At 63.8% G+C, this 14,689-nt stretch overlaps 2 protein-coding genes across 3 annotated transcripts; both read left to right on the forward strand.

The window, feature by feature from the left end:
* Positions 1–337: 337 nt before the first annotated feature.
* On the forward strand, positions 338–2,213 carry LOC311161529 (uroplakin-3b-like protein 1; the record flags this gene model as incomplete). Its single annotated transcript, XM_084219155.1, has 6 exons — positions 338–383; positions 951–1,094; positions 1,184–1,409; positions 1,498–1,574; positions 1,872–2,001; positions 2,108–2,213. 6 exons carry the CDS (start codon positions 338–340, stop codon positions 2,211–2,213), a joined length of 729 nt encoding a protein of 242 aa, XP_084075281.1.
* Positions 2,214–4,651: 2,438 nt separating this feature from the next.
* On the forward strand, positions 4,652–14,177 carry LOC311161328 (ras GTPase-activating protein 4-like). Of its 2 annotated transcripts, XM_084218830.1 has the most exons (20): positions 4,652–4,780; positions 8,760–8,816; positions 9,236–9,349; positions 9,643–9,704; positions 9,817–9,946; positions 10,228–10,309; positions 10,467–10,598; positions 10,677–10,768; positions 11,017–11,140; positions 11,243–11,396; positions 11,722–11,786; positions 11,973–12,085; positions 12,156–12,342; positions 12,535–12,672; positions 12,757–13,071; positions 13,158–13,295; positions 13,379–13,514; positions 13,582–13,702; positions 13,785–13,843; positions 14,005–14,177. In XM_084218830.1, exons 1-20 carry the CDS (start codon positions 4,716–4,718, stop codon positions 14,124–14,126), a joined length of 2,406 nt encoding a protein of 801 aa, XP_084074956.1. In that variant the 5' UTR covers positions 4,652–4,715; the 3' UTR covers positions 14,127–14,177. The 2 variants fall into 2 exon arrangements, with proteins under 2 accessions (XP_084074956.1, XP_084074957.1); XM_084218831.1 differs by lacking the exon at positions 9,236–9,349.
* Positions 14,178–14,689: the final 512 nt, after the last annotated feature.

Below are 14,689 nucleotides of genomic sequence, written 5' to 3' on the forward strand. Positions count from 1 at the left end.
TCAAAAACCACGTGGGGCTCTGGCTTGGTGGCACTTGGTGTCGGTGTGGGGGGACTTGCTGCCCCTGGTGGGGTCTGTGGGGCGCATCCCCACGGGACATCCCCTTCTGCCGGGTGACGCTGTCACCCACCCATGCCACAAACGCAGCGGTTCTCAGCACGCCTCGCCGGCGGGCGCTCAAACATAACAAAAGCTCCCGGGGAAACGAGCCCAACCTGTTTGCCACGGGGCTGCGGCCGCTGCAGGAATGTGGGCGGTTGGTGACCACAGGCGGGTCCCAGGGGACGCGGAGCCCCAGCTCCCGCACTCCCGCCCTCGGCACCCAGGCGCCCGCATCATGCTCCCGCTGCTCCTCCTGCTCCTGCCCGCGGCACACGGCATAGGTGAGTCCGGCCACGCCACCGGGACGCGCTCGGGACTCCCCTGGGCACTGCGGGGATCCCCCGTGCTCAGGCACCGGGACCCCGCTGAGCCTGGAGGTGTGGGGCAGCTGTGTCCCCTTTTCTGGATCCTGTTCTGGGGGCCACCTCCAGTCCCTGGTGTCACTGCTGTTGGCACAGTGTGGGCTTCTCTGGAGGCCACCAGGACTCCTCTGAACCTGGAGGCGTCGGGCAGCTGATGCCCCCCCATTCTGGGCGCCACCCCAAGTGTTCCTGCTGTCACCCACCCCGGTCCTCCGGGTGTGCCCCCGCACCTGGGACCCCGGAGTGTTTTTGCTTCCTCTTTTAATGCAACACGTGTCTGAGCCCGCACTGGGGGTGGGAGGGGAGCGGGGGCCCCGCTGCCGAGATCCCAGGGTTCAGCTGCCTCCTGTCCCTGTCCCTGTCCTTGTCCCTGTCCCTGTTCCCACCCCAAGCCCCGGCACCGCGGCCGCCGGTCAGAGCCTCCGTGCCGGGGCTGCAGGGGGGGATCCGCACCCTCCACCTCACCCCCTCGGCTTCTCCCCGCAGCCCGGGTGGGGCCCAGGCCAGCCCTGACCCAGGAGAAGCTGGAGGGGGTGACGACCGCCTCCACCTTCGTGCTGGACCAGCCCCGCTGCGTCTTCAAAGACTACAGCGACGCCGTCATCTGGCTGGTGGTGGCCCAGGACAAGGGTAGGTGGGAGCAGCCCAGGGCGGGGGGCGTGCAGGGGTCCCTGTACCCCCCACCAAGTCCCTCCCCATCCCCATCCCCATCCTTGCAGGTTCCTTCAACGACAGCATGAGGCCGGGGACTAACGAGACCGCATTCCAGCGCTTCCCTGAGCAAGTCCGTGCTTACATGACCCTCAACGCCACCCTGGACAGCTACCCCTGCCCCAAACCCGCCGGGGAGATCACGGTGCTGCGGGTGGGCAGCGAGACGAGCTGTGCCCAGGATGAGACGAGACCCACGTGCAATGGCCCCCTGCCCGGCCCCGGGCCCTACTGGTGAGGCTGCCCGTGGGACCTCCCCCCTCCAGGGCTGCCGGCAGCCCCCGGCCCACGGGACCTTGGCCAAGCTCCCTTTCCATCTTAGGGTGAAGCTCCTCGCCCTGGAGGGCTCTGTGCCCGTGGCTGACACAGATTGGTCGGTGCCAATCATGCTGAGGACAGGTACTGGTGCTCATCCTGCCCCCACACCCAGCCCACAGCCGGGATATGGGGTGGTCCTGGGCCTGTGGGGTGCTCCCAGGGGGCTGAATGCTGAGCAACAGCGGTTTGGAGTGAGGGCTCTTGAGAGCAGCTGGGGAAACTGAGGCAGGGCTCTGCCACGGGTGTCACTCGTGCACGGTGGCACCGTGTGATGGCACGTTGGGTTGGCACACTGTCACCCACCCAGACCCCTGAGCCACTCCGGGGTGTGTACCCCTCCATCCCGCCATCCTGCTCCCTCTCCTGCTCTCTCCCCAGCCAAATCACCCAACAGCATCCCCACGACGAGCAGCGGGAACAACGCCGGCATGATCGCCATCACCACCATCCTGTCCATCCTCTTCGCCATCCTCCTGGCCGGACTGGTGGCCATGCTCGTCTTCTGGGGGTGAGTGCCACCACCTGGGCGCGCTGGGCAGGGTGACGCCGTCAGAGGGTGACACCGTCATCCCTCGGTCCCCACCCTCATCCCTCACCCCGCCTTCCCTCCCCAGCTCGGACTCCTGCGGCGGCAGCAGCACCTTCAGCAAGCCGGAGTCGGTGACGGTGCGGCGGTACAACACCCACCACGTCTATGACCAGCCGGCCGCCCGGCTCTGAGCCCCCGCCGCCCCCCGGCACCGCCGCCCGTCCCGCGTGCCCCCGGTGCGGGGTAAATGCGACCCGCGGCTCCATCCCCGCGGGTGACACCGGCCCGCCGCCGTGGGGACGCGGCCGGAGCCGCCACCCGGTGGAGCGGGACATTAAAGGCTTTTCCCGTGCTCTGTGCCCGGCCTGTGCCGCCTGTTTGTGACCCCTCGCTGCCCCCCGGAAAGCCCCACGGTGCCCTGTGCCCCACTGTGAGCCCCCCTGGGCGGGAGGGGCTGCGGCCGGGGATGCTCTGCAGTGTCACACCCAGCTGGGGCATCGATGCCACCTGTGCCCACCTCGGATGGGGACAGGGCAGCGAGGGGAGCCCACCCCCAGCCCTGGTGCTGGGCTGAGGGGCACTGGAATGCCCCGGGAGAGGGGGTGGGGGCTGTGGGGGTGTTCCTCCAACCCCTTTTATCCCACAGTGATCCTCCCTGTGCCGGCCCAGAGGAGGGGCTCCCACAGCCCGAAGTGACCCCGTCCATCCCGGGAACAGCTCGGGTTCCTCTGAGAGCCAGGAGACCCCAAAAGGGAACCGGCACCCCGGGGTGCCTGATCCTGCCCCGGGGGTGTCCCGGAGCCCGATCCGGGGGATGTGGGGCTCATCCTGCGCCGGGAGTGTCCCAGAGCCCGATCCGGGGGATGTGGGGCTCATCCTGCCCCGGGGGTGTCCCGGAGCCCGATCCGGGGGATGTGGGGCTCATCCTGCGCCGGGAGTGTCCCGGAGCCCGATCCGGGGGATGGGGCTGATCCTGCTCTGGTGAGGGGCGGGCTGGGGCGGGGAGGGGAGGCTGATCCTGATCCTGATCCTGATCCTGATCCTGATCCTGATCCTGATCCTGATCCAGCGGCTGGAAGGGACCGGATCCATCATTGCTGATCCTACAGCAGGGTGTGGGTCTCTGGGGCTGATCTCAGGGCTGGGGATGCCCTGATCCTGCAGCCCGGGCAGGATGAGACCCCGCTGGTGCTGGGGACAGCCGGGGCAGGTGTGTGTGTACCTGTACACATCACACACAAACATTAACAGCCCCGTTTTTCCCCGCAGGCGCCACGCCAAGGGCAGCATCACCCTGACCCCCCCGGCCGGTCAGGGCGCCCTTCCGGGGTGTCCTTGTGCCACCTGGGGGGGGTTTTAGCAACCTGCCCCCCCCCGCTGCCGGAGCCGCCTCCGTGGAGCCCGGCCAAGGGAAATCGAGCAAATCCAGCGATTAAATCCTGCCGAGATCAGCGTGGGAGCAGCGGAGGGATGGTTCCACCCGGCAAACGCGGGTCCTCTCCGCCCTACACCCCGTGCCCCGAAATAAAACAACTGCTTCGCCTGCAAAGGGCTGTGGGGGGTGTCACCTGCCACCCGTGTGTCGCTGGAGGTGGCACATGTGGCCCCGACCGCCTGCGGGGCTGGAGCTGGCGCACGGAGAGGCTCGTGGGGTGGTGGCGGGGACTGCACCTTGTCCCCTCGCTGTCCCCCTGTGCGGGGGAGGCAGAGGGGCAGCGCTGCAGGAACAGAGCAGAGTGTTCCCAGCGTGTCCCTGCAGCGTCCCCGCAGTGTCCCCGCGGCGAAAATGCCAAGGACCGTCTCGGCCGCACAGCCCTGAGCCCCAGCTGTGGGTGCCGGCCGAGTCCCCGAGCCCGGCTGGGTCTCGCCATGGGGGGGTTCCCCGACCCTCCGCTGGTATTTAGGGCACCAAGCCCCCAGAAATGCCGCCTGTCCTCGGGTGCGCTGCAGCCGGGAGGTGCAGTATTTTAAAAACAGAAAATGGGTTAAAAATCAATAAAACGCTGGAGGTTTGGGGTGCAGAGCAGCGCGGCCGGTGCTGCACCCCCCAGGTTCGGGGGGCGCGGAGGGGTCCGGTGTCGGCTTGGTGCAACCCAGGCGGGCGCTGGGCTGGACAGGCTGGGGCTGAACTGCCCTGGAGCCGCGGGCGGTGCCGGGGGCTGAGGGGACCGAGGGGACAGCGGGGACACAGAGGGGACACAGCGGGGGGACCGAGGGGACAGTGGGGACACAGCGGGGGGACCGAGGGGACACAGCGGAGACACAGCGGGGGCAGCGCGGACACAGCGGGGGGACGGAGGGAACAGCAGAGACACAGCGGGGACACAGAGGGGGGACCGAGGGGACAGCAGGGACACAGCGGAGACACAGAGGGGGGACAGTGGGGACACAGCGGGGGGACCGAGGGGACACAGCGGCGACACAGAGGGGACCCCGCGGGACCCCGGCAGCGCGGGGAGCCCGGCCCCGCCCACCCACGCAGGCCACACCCCCTGGCCGACAGCCGATAGCATCACCCAATGGGCGCTGCGGATGCGCTCTAGGCCACGCCCCTTTCCCCGCCCCCGCGCGCTGATTGGTGGCCGCGGGCGCCGGCCCGCACATGGGCGCTGTGCTCGGGGCCGCGGGTTCGAGGCCGCGCTCGGCGCCGTTTGGCTCCGCTCGGCTCCGCTCGGCTCCGCTGCCCGCCCGCCATGGCCCGGCGCAGCGCCCTCTCCATCCGCATCGTGGAGGGCAAGAACCTGCCCGCCAAGGACATGTGAGTGCCCCCGCGGCGGCCGGGAGAGGTTCGGGGCGGGGGCATCCCCAGGGAGTCGCCGCTTTCGCAGGGGTGCTGAGGGGTGTCCCCCCAACAGGTCCCCGATGGGGACACCACCCTCGGGGTGGCCTTAGAGCCTCCTCCCTGCTTTGCGGCTTGCCCTGAACGGTTTGGGGGTCCCCAGCCATGCATGAGGTTTAGGGGCTCAGCCCCAGGTGGGTTTAGGATCCCCTTTTGGGGTGTCCCCTCTTGGGGTGTTCCCTCCAGGATGGCTTTGGAGTCGCCCTGCATTGAGGATTGCCCCCAGGGTGGCTTTAGGGTCCCCCCAGCAGTGTGTTTACTTTGGGGGCTCCCTTCAGGGTAGATTCGGGGTACCCCTCCAGCTGTGCATCTACTTTGGAGGTTCCCCATAGGGCGGCTTTGGAATCCCCCTTGCTTTGAGGTTTCCTCCAGGCTGGCTTTGCTGTTTCCTTGCTTTGGGGGTTCCCCCAGTGCGGCTTTGGGATCCCCCCTCGCTCTCGGGGTTCCCTTCAGGACATTTTTGGGTGCCCCCAGCAGTTCTTAGCGTTCTGGGGGCTCCCTCAGCAGGGCTGTGATTTGGGGACACCCCCGGGATGGGGTTGAGGTTTCCCCCCGTGCTGTGGGATGCCTCCAGCAGTGTTTTGGGTACCCCAAGCAGCGCTCCCACTTTGGGGGCTCCCCCTGGGGTGTCACGGCGCAGGGCTGTCCCCACCACGGAGGGACCCTCGCAGGGACCCCCGGGCGCGCAGCAGGACCCGGTACATCCGTCCCCAAAGGAGCAGGGCGGTGCTGTGTCCCCATCCCCGGCTCCATCCCACCTGGCTGAGCCCTTGGCTCGGGATTTCCCTCCCAGAAATTCCCGGTGCTCTCTCTCCTCATCGCTCTGATCCTTGTGGGGCGGGATGTGGGGACAGCACCGGGGTGGCCCCAGCCGCCACCAAGGCAGCGGGAAGCTGCTGAGGAGCGCTCGGCAGCCGGAAAACCAGCAAAAATCCCCGCAGCCGTCATGGAAAAAGAGGATAAACAAGGAAAGAAACATGACTTTTTTTTTTTTCTTCTTCTTTTTTTAATTCCCGTGTGTCAGGGCCTGATTTTTAAATCCCTTGGCACAAGTCCCCGCCGGAGCTTGACCCAGCACGGGCGGGCTCTGGGTTTTGGGAGGTTCTGGGCTTTGGGAGCGCCTGGAGCGGCGCTTTCCGGACCGCTGCCTTTGGGACGTGGCGCTGGGCTGGGACAGCGGGGAGGGAAACCCGAGCGCGACCTTGGCCGTGGCTGCCCCGGCCCCTTCCCCGCTGCCCCGGGGGATCCGGTTCCCTGCCCTGGCACCGCTTTTGGGATCGCTGCTTTCCTGCGGGGAATTCCCTCTGCGGGGTGTCCCCAGCTCAGACCCTGCTGGCAGCAGCCAGGGGTGATGGAGCACCCCCAAATCCCCGTGGGGAACCCCCAGATCCCACAGGATTTGGCTCAGGGAGTTACGGGAGCCCCCCCCAGCTGAAGCTGCCAAATTTCCCCTCGTCTTTATCTCAGGAAGGCAAGGGAAAGGGTCTGCTTGATTTTTTTGAATGGTTTTTAATTTTTTAATTTACTTTATTTAGTATTGATTTTTGTAATGTGACATTTAATTTCTTTTATTTGAATTTCTGTTTTATTATTTATTTATTTTATTGGATTCTTTTAATGTTAGGATAATAAATAAAGCAAGCAATTTTAAATCTTTAATTTATTCAAATCTATTCTATTTTTATTTCAGTATTTTCACTTTTTAACTTTTTATTTCAATTTTAAAAATTCTTGTTTATTTCCTTTTTGCCCTTTTTCCTTTTTTTTCCACTTATTTATTATTAATTTCTTCACTTATAATTCCTTGTTTTATTTTATTTTATTATTTTATTTTATTCTATTATTTTTATTCTATTGTTCTTTTCTTATTTTTCTTTTCTTTTTCTTTAATTTTTCATCATATTTTCATTATTTTAAATGTTTTATTCAATTTTTCTTTTATTTTTCTTTTGGTTTTATTTCTTTTTTATTCTACTTTAATTTCCTTTTATTTTTTAATTCTATTTTTCTTTTACTTTTTAAATTCTATTTCCCTTCAATTTCTCATTCTATCTTTTCTTTCCTTTTTAGTTCCATTTTTTATTTAAATCCTTATTTACTTATCCTCACCACCCCCCAGGGCTGACCAGCGCTGCTGCCTCCACCAGTTAATTTTTAATTCCATCCCTCCGCGGCTCAGCTGCCGGAGGGCTGGCTGCGGGTTCCTTCCCCCTTCCCCCAGTCCTGCCTGGGCTCATTTCCTCTTTCCAAAGCCCTTCCCCTTTCCAGCTCCTTCCCCGCACGCAGCGTGGGTGCCCCAGCCAGCCCCGCACCCACCGCGCCACCGATCCCCCGGCGACATCCCGGGACAGGGATGCTGCGCGGGCGGAGCCTTGGGAGCGGGGATTTCTCGGGCACCTCCCGCATCCCATCCTGTGTTTGAATGCCTGGAACACGCCGTGCCCGGGTGGCCGTGCTGGATGTCCCCAAGCTTGGGGACAAGGGTTTGCCGCTGTCGCCGCGGGTTGCCGGGCGCAGCTGGAGCGGGCAGCAGCTGCTCCCTTTCCGCCTGCCCGCTCCCGATGGTTTGCACAAGGCAGGAAATGTCAGCAAGGAGCTCCGCTGGATGGCATTTCACCCGCGGCTCTCCTTAAAAATCCTCTCCTTAAAAATCCTCTCGGCAGGGCTGGCACGGAGCGGGAGCGGCTCTTGGCAACCTGCTGCATTCCAGCCCCGCGGGGCCGCAGGGGTGGAAGCGCCCGGGAGCAGGGATGTTGTTGTGGTACCCGGGATGCACAGCCCAGAGAAATCCCTGCAGCAGTGTTTAGCAGGGCAGGGAGCCCCACAGAGCCTCTCAGGCCCCTCCAATTCCTTTTGAATCCCCCAAAACCCCTTTCAGTCCCCTCCCACCTCTTTTGATTCCCCCAAACCACCTTCTGATTCCTCCTAAGAACCTTTTCAATCCTCCTCAAGCGTTTCAGTCCCCTCCAACTCCTTCAGTCCCCTCTGGATTTCCCCACATTCTTTCAGTTGTCCCTAAAACCCTTTCAATCCCCCCAGCAGCTGCCTCTCAGCCTCTCTAGATTTGGGATGTGGAAATCACTCCATACCTGGGGTCCCCTCACCTGTGCACCCTCCCTTTCCCCAGGACACTGCCTGACAGTGCCTCTGGGGTTGGTGTTAAGGAGCTCTCCATGCTCCGAGCTGCTCTGTGCCAGTGGGATGGGAGCCACGACCTTTCCATGACCTTGGCCACCCTCCAGGTCCTGGTTCCTCTGTCCCTGGCTGGAGTCCTCACCCCTGACCCTGTTTCTGATGAACCAGGGCAATAAGATGTAAAACAGTGATTATTTTTTGGCAAGGGTGACTCGGGTCATCCCCAGGGAGGAAGCGTAGTCAAAGCCTGGTGGTGGCTGCCCTTCACACCCTCTGCATCCCTGGGGGTGTCCCTAGGGCTGTCCCCATCCCTGTGGGAGTGTTGGGGGTCTGGGGACACCCTGGGGCTGGAGGGGGCTGCTGTGGCCTCACTTGTGGTGTGTGAAATTTGGCTGCAGGTACTTGAAGCTGTTTGGGGAAAGGGTGGGGTTTGTTTGCTCCTTGCTTTCCTGTGTGGAAGAGGAAAAGCCACTTCTGGCAGCCAGTGGGACACAGCGGCCGGACACGGTCAGGGAGGAGTGTCCTCAGCCTGAAGGCCAAGCCAGGGTCACCCTGTGCTGGCAGCTGTGGCCAGGTCCCCCGTGGAAACCCTTGGCAGCCTCTACTCCCCAGCCTCACCCTCAGGGCTTGGTCTCTGCAAGGTTCTGTGGGGGCTGTCAGGGCTGAAGGCTTTGGTCACCCATGGCCATCAAAGTCCTGTGGGCTGGGTGGTGGCCAGGCTGTGGCTGGTGGCACTGACAGGGCTGTCCCTTGTCCTTTCTAGCACGGGGAGCAGTGACCCATACTGCATTGTGAAGATCGACGATGAGGCCATCATCAGGTGGGTGGCCCAGCTCCCTGGCTGGTCCCTAAAACTGCTGGAGCCCCAAACCTTGCTCCTGGCAGCTGTCTCCATCTGCTGCAGGCACACTGTTATGATTATTGTTAAGATCATTATTTATTATTGTTTATCATTCATTATTATTCCCTGCTTTGGGCTGAGATGCTCCTGCAGGCACAGCAGTGTCTAACAGCTCATGGCCCCCTCCCCTCTACCCCACCCCTGTATCTGCCAGCCCAGAGCCACAAGACAGGACAAGGACAGGGACAGAGACTCATCCCTGCCCCAGCCCTGCCCCACCCAGACTCTGGGTGCTTCCCCCAGCCATGTGTCCCCAAAACTGGGAAGGTCCCAGGGCTGGGGAGGACCCCTGAGAGGGAGCCCTGTCCCCCATGTCACCAGTGCCACCTGCCCCACAGGACTGCCACGGTGTGGAAGACGCTGTCCCCATTCTGGGGGGAGGAATACGAGGTGCAGCTCCAGCCTGGCTTCCACAGCATCTCCATCTACGTCATGGACGAGGATGCCCTCAGGTGTGCTGGGAGCTCATCCTGGGGGCTCTGTTGGTGGCTTTGGCTCCCTGCATGCTCAGCCTGGTGCTGACACCACAGAATCCACAGCTGGCCATGCTGCCCTGGCCTTTGGGACACAGATGGGTGAAGTTATCTCCCAAGGATATTGTCCAGCTGGCAGCAGAGGGTGGCTGATGTGCTCCATGGGGAGAGACACACCATGGTGGCCCCAGTCCAGGATCCTCCAAAGTGGGGGCTGTCCTACCTGGGCACCAATCCCATGCTGTGTCCTGCTTCCCACTTTTGTTTTCCAGCCGTGATGACATCATTGGGAAGGTCTGCATCACCCGGGACATGCTGGCAGAGCACCCCAAGGGTAGGAAAAGGTGGCTGGGGGGTTCCAGGAGGGACCCATCTCCCACCCCTTGGGCAAGCTGGTCCTGAGGGGTGGGAGGGACCCCTTCGTGGGGATCCCCCTTTTCCCACAGGATACAGTGGCTGGATGAACCTCAGTGAGGTGGACCCTGATGAGGAGGTGCAGGGGGAGATCCACCTGCGGGTGGAGGTCCTGGGCAGCCAGGGCGGCCGGCGGCTGCGCTGCTCCGTGCTGGAGGCCAGGTGAGAGGGGACACGAGGGTGGCAGGGGCTGTGTGTGCAGCTGGGACGTGGGTGCTGAGTCTGAGTTGCTTCATGACTCAGTTTCCCTGGTGTATCCGGTCCTTTGGGTGCAGAGCATCCTCCTCATCGCCCAAGAAATGCTGGAGGTGCTGGGGCAGGGTCTACCTCATCTGCAGCTCCTTGGGATATGTATCTTGAGATTCCCTGAGAAGGGAGGGGGTGCCACGGGTGCCTGTAGGTATTTTGGGAGTTTGCTGGTAAATTCCCCCTCTTCTTGGCAGGGATTTAGCCAGGAAGGACCGGAATGGTGCCTCTGACCCCTTTGTCCGCCTGCGCTACAATGGGAAGACGCAGGAGAGCACCGTGAGTGTGGCTGCAGCCGTGCCCAGCCTGCCAGGGTGCAGGTGGAATCAACCCATGGGGAAGCCCAGAGCCATCCCTGTCCCCCAGCATCCCCAGCTTGGTGTCCCTGAGGGATAGACCCACCCAGCAAGAGGGGACAAAGCTGTTGCCATTGCAGGTGGTCAAGAAATCCTGTTACCCTCGCTGGAATGAGACTTTCGAGTTCGAGCTGGCCGAGCCCGCTGGGGAGAAGCTCTGCGTGGAGGTGTGGGACTGGGACCTCGTTGGCAGGAACGACTTCTTGGGCAAGGTGAGCCCCAAACCCTTTCAGTGCTGCCAGGGTCCTGCCCAGCTGCACACCCAGCCCTCTCCTGCCTTCCCCTCCCAGGTGGTGTTCAGCATCCAGGGGCTGGAGGCGGCTGGGCAGGAGGAGGGGTGGTTCAGGCTGTGGCCAGACAAGTCCAAGCCGACAGAGGATGGGTGAGTTTTGGCACAGGGTGTTGGGGTGTGCTGGGGTGGTCCCAGTGCCCTCAGAGGCATTGGGGAGGGGGGGTTTTCCTAGGAGGCATCATCACTTTGGAGGGGTAGCTTGGGGTGTCAGGCCACCTCCTGCTTGGTGAAGTATCCATCCATCCATCCATCCATCCATCCATCCATCCATCCATCCATCCATCCATCCATCCACCCCTCCATCCCTCCACCCACCCACCCTCCCCATGCTCCTGCAGGCGCCGGGGCAGCCTGGGCTCGCTGCAGCTGCAGGTGAAGCTTCGGGACGAGACGATTCTTCCCTCCCACTGCTACCAGCCCTTGGTGCAGCTCCTGTGCCAGGAGGTGAAGTCGGGGCGCCAGGTGAGGGTCCCTGCCCAGCCCTGCTGGAGCACCCACATTCCCAGCTCTGCCGTGGTGTCTGCCTGCCTCGGGCTGTCACGTTGTGGTGCCTCTTCCCTCCAGGATGGCCAAGTGCACCTGGTCACCCTCCTGGATGAAACCACCACGGCCGAGTGCCGGCAGGAGGTCGCCATCAACTTGGTCAAACTCTTCCTGGGCCAGGGGCTGGTCAAGGAGTTCCTGGACCTGCTCTTTGAGCTGGAGCTGGCCAAGCCCTGTAAGGCTGGAATGAGGAGTGGGCCTTGAGGCTTCCTTATCATCTCATGGGGCTGAAAAACCTCCAGGGCCTTTTGTGGGGATTTTTTGGGAGTGATGGTTGAGGCTTAGCCATCACACTGTGGAATCTGTTGGGCTCATCCCAGCAGTTCATGGGGTGAGGTTGGTGGAGGAGCAGGTGGTCTGAGGTTAGGAAATCCCCATGACCCCCATGGAAATGGCCAGGGGGGCAGGGCACAGCCTCTGGGAATGACCCCCATGACTGCAGCTGCCCAGGGATGGCCTGTGGCTGTCCCCCAGACCATGGACCCTCTCCTGTTTTGCAGGTGAGCCCAACACCCTGTTCCGGAGCAACTCTCTGGCCTCAAAGTCGATGGAGTCCTTCCTGAAGGTGCCACACCACCCAAAACCTGCTTTTCCCAGGTCATCCTGGCCCTGGGCTGTTCCAGGGGAAGAACTAGGAGGGCTGCTGTTCTTGTGCCTTCCCCCGGGGGTGGGAGGTTGGAGAAAATCCACGGGGTGACCCTGGGTGCCAAATCTGCAGCCCATCCCTGTCCCCTGTGTGGTCCCTCGGCAGGTGACAGGGATGCCATACCTGCACTTTGTCCTGGGCCCCACCATCGCCCGCGTGTTCGAGGAGAAGAAATACGTGGAGCTGGACCCCGGCAAGGTGGAGATCAAAGACGTCGGGTAAGGGGCTCGTGGGGTGGCAGGGCAGGGGTGGCCCCAGCGCTGGGGGTGACAGTGGCGGTGCCCGCAGGTGCTCGGGGCTGCACCGGGTGCAGACGGAGGGCGAGGTGATCGAGCAGGGCCGACAGCACCTCCAGTCCTACCTGGGCGAGCTCCTGGACGCCATCGTCAGGTCGGCCCCGGCGTGTCCCCCTCTGATCCGCGCCGCGTTCCGCCAGCTCTTCCAGCGCGTCGGGGAGCGCTTCCCGCAGCACCAGGTGGGGATGGTGCGGGGTCAGACAGGGACATCGCCAGGGGACAGCGCTCTCTGCGCGCGGTCCCCAGCTGCGCTCAGTGGGGTCCCTCCTGGGCAAGCAGCAGCCCCGGCCACCGGTGCATGGCTGTTTGTGGGGTTGTCCCACGCTGGGAGAGACCCTCACGTGTGTTCCCCACCCTCTCGGTGGTCACAGCACGCCAAATTTGTGGCTGTCACCAGCTTCCTGTGCCTGCGCTTCTTCTCGCCGGCCGTGATGACCCCCAAGCTGTTCCAGCTGCGGGCCACACACGCGGACGCGCGGACCAGCCGCACGCTGCTGCTGCTGGCCAAGGTGCGACAGGGGACACCGAGGCTGGGCTTTGGGGTGCCCGGCTGCTTCTCCCGGGGGTGACGCTGCCACTCCCGGGGTCCCCAGGCCATCCAGCTGGTCGGGAACATGGAGCCGGCGGCCGGGCGCGCCAAGGAGACGTGGCTGTCGCCGCTGCTGCCCGCCCTGCAGCAGGGCACCGCCCGCATGAGGGACTTCATCACCCGCCTGGTGGGCACGGAGGAGGACCAGGGCGAGGAGGAGGGTGAGGGGCGGCCCCCGCCGGCCGTGGTGAAGGAGGGGCTGCTCCTTGTGCACAAAACACGGGGCAAGGGGCCGCTGCTCGCTGCTGCCGCCGGCAAGAAGCTCCATTTCTGCCTCACCGGGGAGTCCCTGAGCTTCGGCAAGAGCCCCGGAGCGGAGGTATGGGCGTGCTGGGGGCACGGGGGGGGCGGTAGCGGGGTGGCGCTGACCCCCTGTGTCCCCTGTATGTGCATCCCCTCCATCAGCGTATCGGTGCCATCGCCCTGGGCGACATCCTGGCGGCCGAGAAGGTGGAGGAGAAGAGCTTCGGCAGCTCCCACGTCATGCAGGTGGTCTACCTGGCCACGGGCGGGCAGCAGGAGACGGCCTACCTGCAGTGCAAGGTGCGGCGGGGACAGCCCGGGCGGTGGCACAGCCCCGGCGGTGGCACAGCCCGGGCTCCCTCTGACTGTCCCCAACCCCGCAGTGTGTCAACGAGCTGAACCAATGGCTGTCAGCCCTGCGCAAGGTGTGCGGCAACAACCCCCGAGTGCTCCGCTCCTACCACCCCGGCGTGTTCCGCGGGGACAAGTGGAGCTGCTGCCACCAGCGCGACAGGACAGGTACAGGGAGGTGGCACCGGGAGGGTGCTGGGGTGTCCCCAAGTACGGTGACCCTGCTGTCCCGCAGGGCTGGGATGCGACCGGACCCGGCACGGCGTCACCCTGCAGGACTGGAGTGACCCGCTGGACCCCACGGTGGAGGCTCAGCGCCTCTTCCAGCACCTGCAGGGCCTCCGGGGCACCCTCAGGTGAGCCCTGCCCCGGGACCCCCGCACGGCCCCGGCTGCCCCTTCCCCTCCTGCCACGGGCCCGTCCCTCTCCTGTCCCCAGGGACAAGTACTGGGAGCTGCTGGAGCCGGAGCACGCCCAGAACGGCCCCCGGGGTGAAGGTGGGTGCGGGGTTTTGGGGTCCCGCTGGGGATCCTCCGGCTGGGAGCTGTCCCCAGGGGGTCACAGGGGGCTGTGGTGGTTTGAGGTGACCCCAGGGGCTGTGGTGGCGGGGCAGCCCCAGGGGAGCTGCGGGGTGTCACTGTGGCTCCCTGTCCCGCAGACGCTGCCCTGCCCGAGGGGCTGAGCCGGCTGTTGGCGGTGCTGGCGGAGCTGGAGCGCTGCCACGGGCGGGCGCAGCCCCCGCCGCCCCCGGCCCCGGCGCTGCTGCGGCTGCAGACGTGAGGGCCCGGCCGCTCCCGCCGCGGGAGCGCGGCCCTGCAATAAAGGCACTTTGTACCCCCCTCAGCCTGTCCGTGTGTCTGCTGGCCATGGGGACGGGCTGGGCGCTGGTGAAGTTACACTGGGGACACCGCTTAGCGGCCTGCTGGTGCCATTTCTGGGGGCATCACTGCTGGCATGATGACAGCACTGGTGCGTCTCATGGTGCTACTGATGGTGGCACTGCTGCCATTGCGTGATGGCCATGCTGGTGCCACTTCTGATGGCCCTGCTGCTGCTGGGTCTGTTGGTGCCAGCAGCGGTGGCTCTGCTTGTGGCCGGTTGTTGGAGTCTCTGCCCATGACCCTGCTGGTCACCGCGCTGGTGTCTCCAGCGGCGACACCACTGATGGTGTGTGTTCTCCTCCCGGCCCCGCCGCTGGCCGCAGCGGTGGCTCTGAGGCGGGGGTCACCCGTGTCTGCGCCGCTGTGCCCAGCCCCGCTGGCCCCGCTCCCGCTGCCGCCATTGCCCGCAGCGGGTCCTCCCGCCCGCCTGGGGGCGCTGTGGGGTCGCGAGGAGCACAAGGA

This window comes from Fringilla coelebs, assembly GCF_963513975.1.
Source record: "Fringilla coelebs genome assembly, chromosome: 20".
NCBI classification, from domain to species: Eukaryota; Metazoa; Chordata; class Aves; order Passeriformes; family Fringillidae; genus Fringilla; species Fringilla coelebs.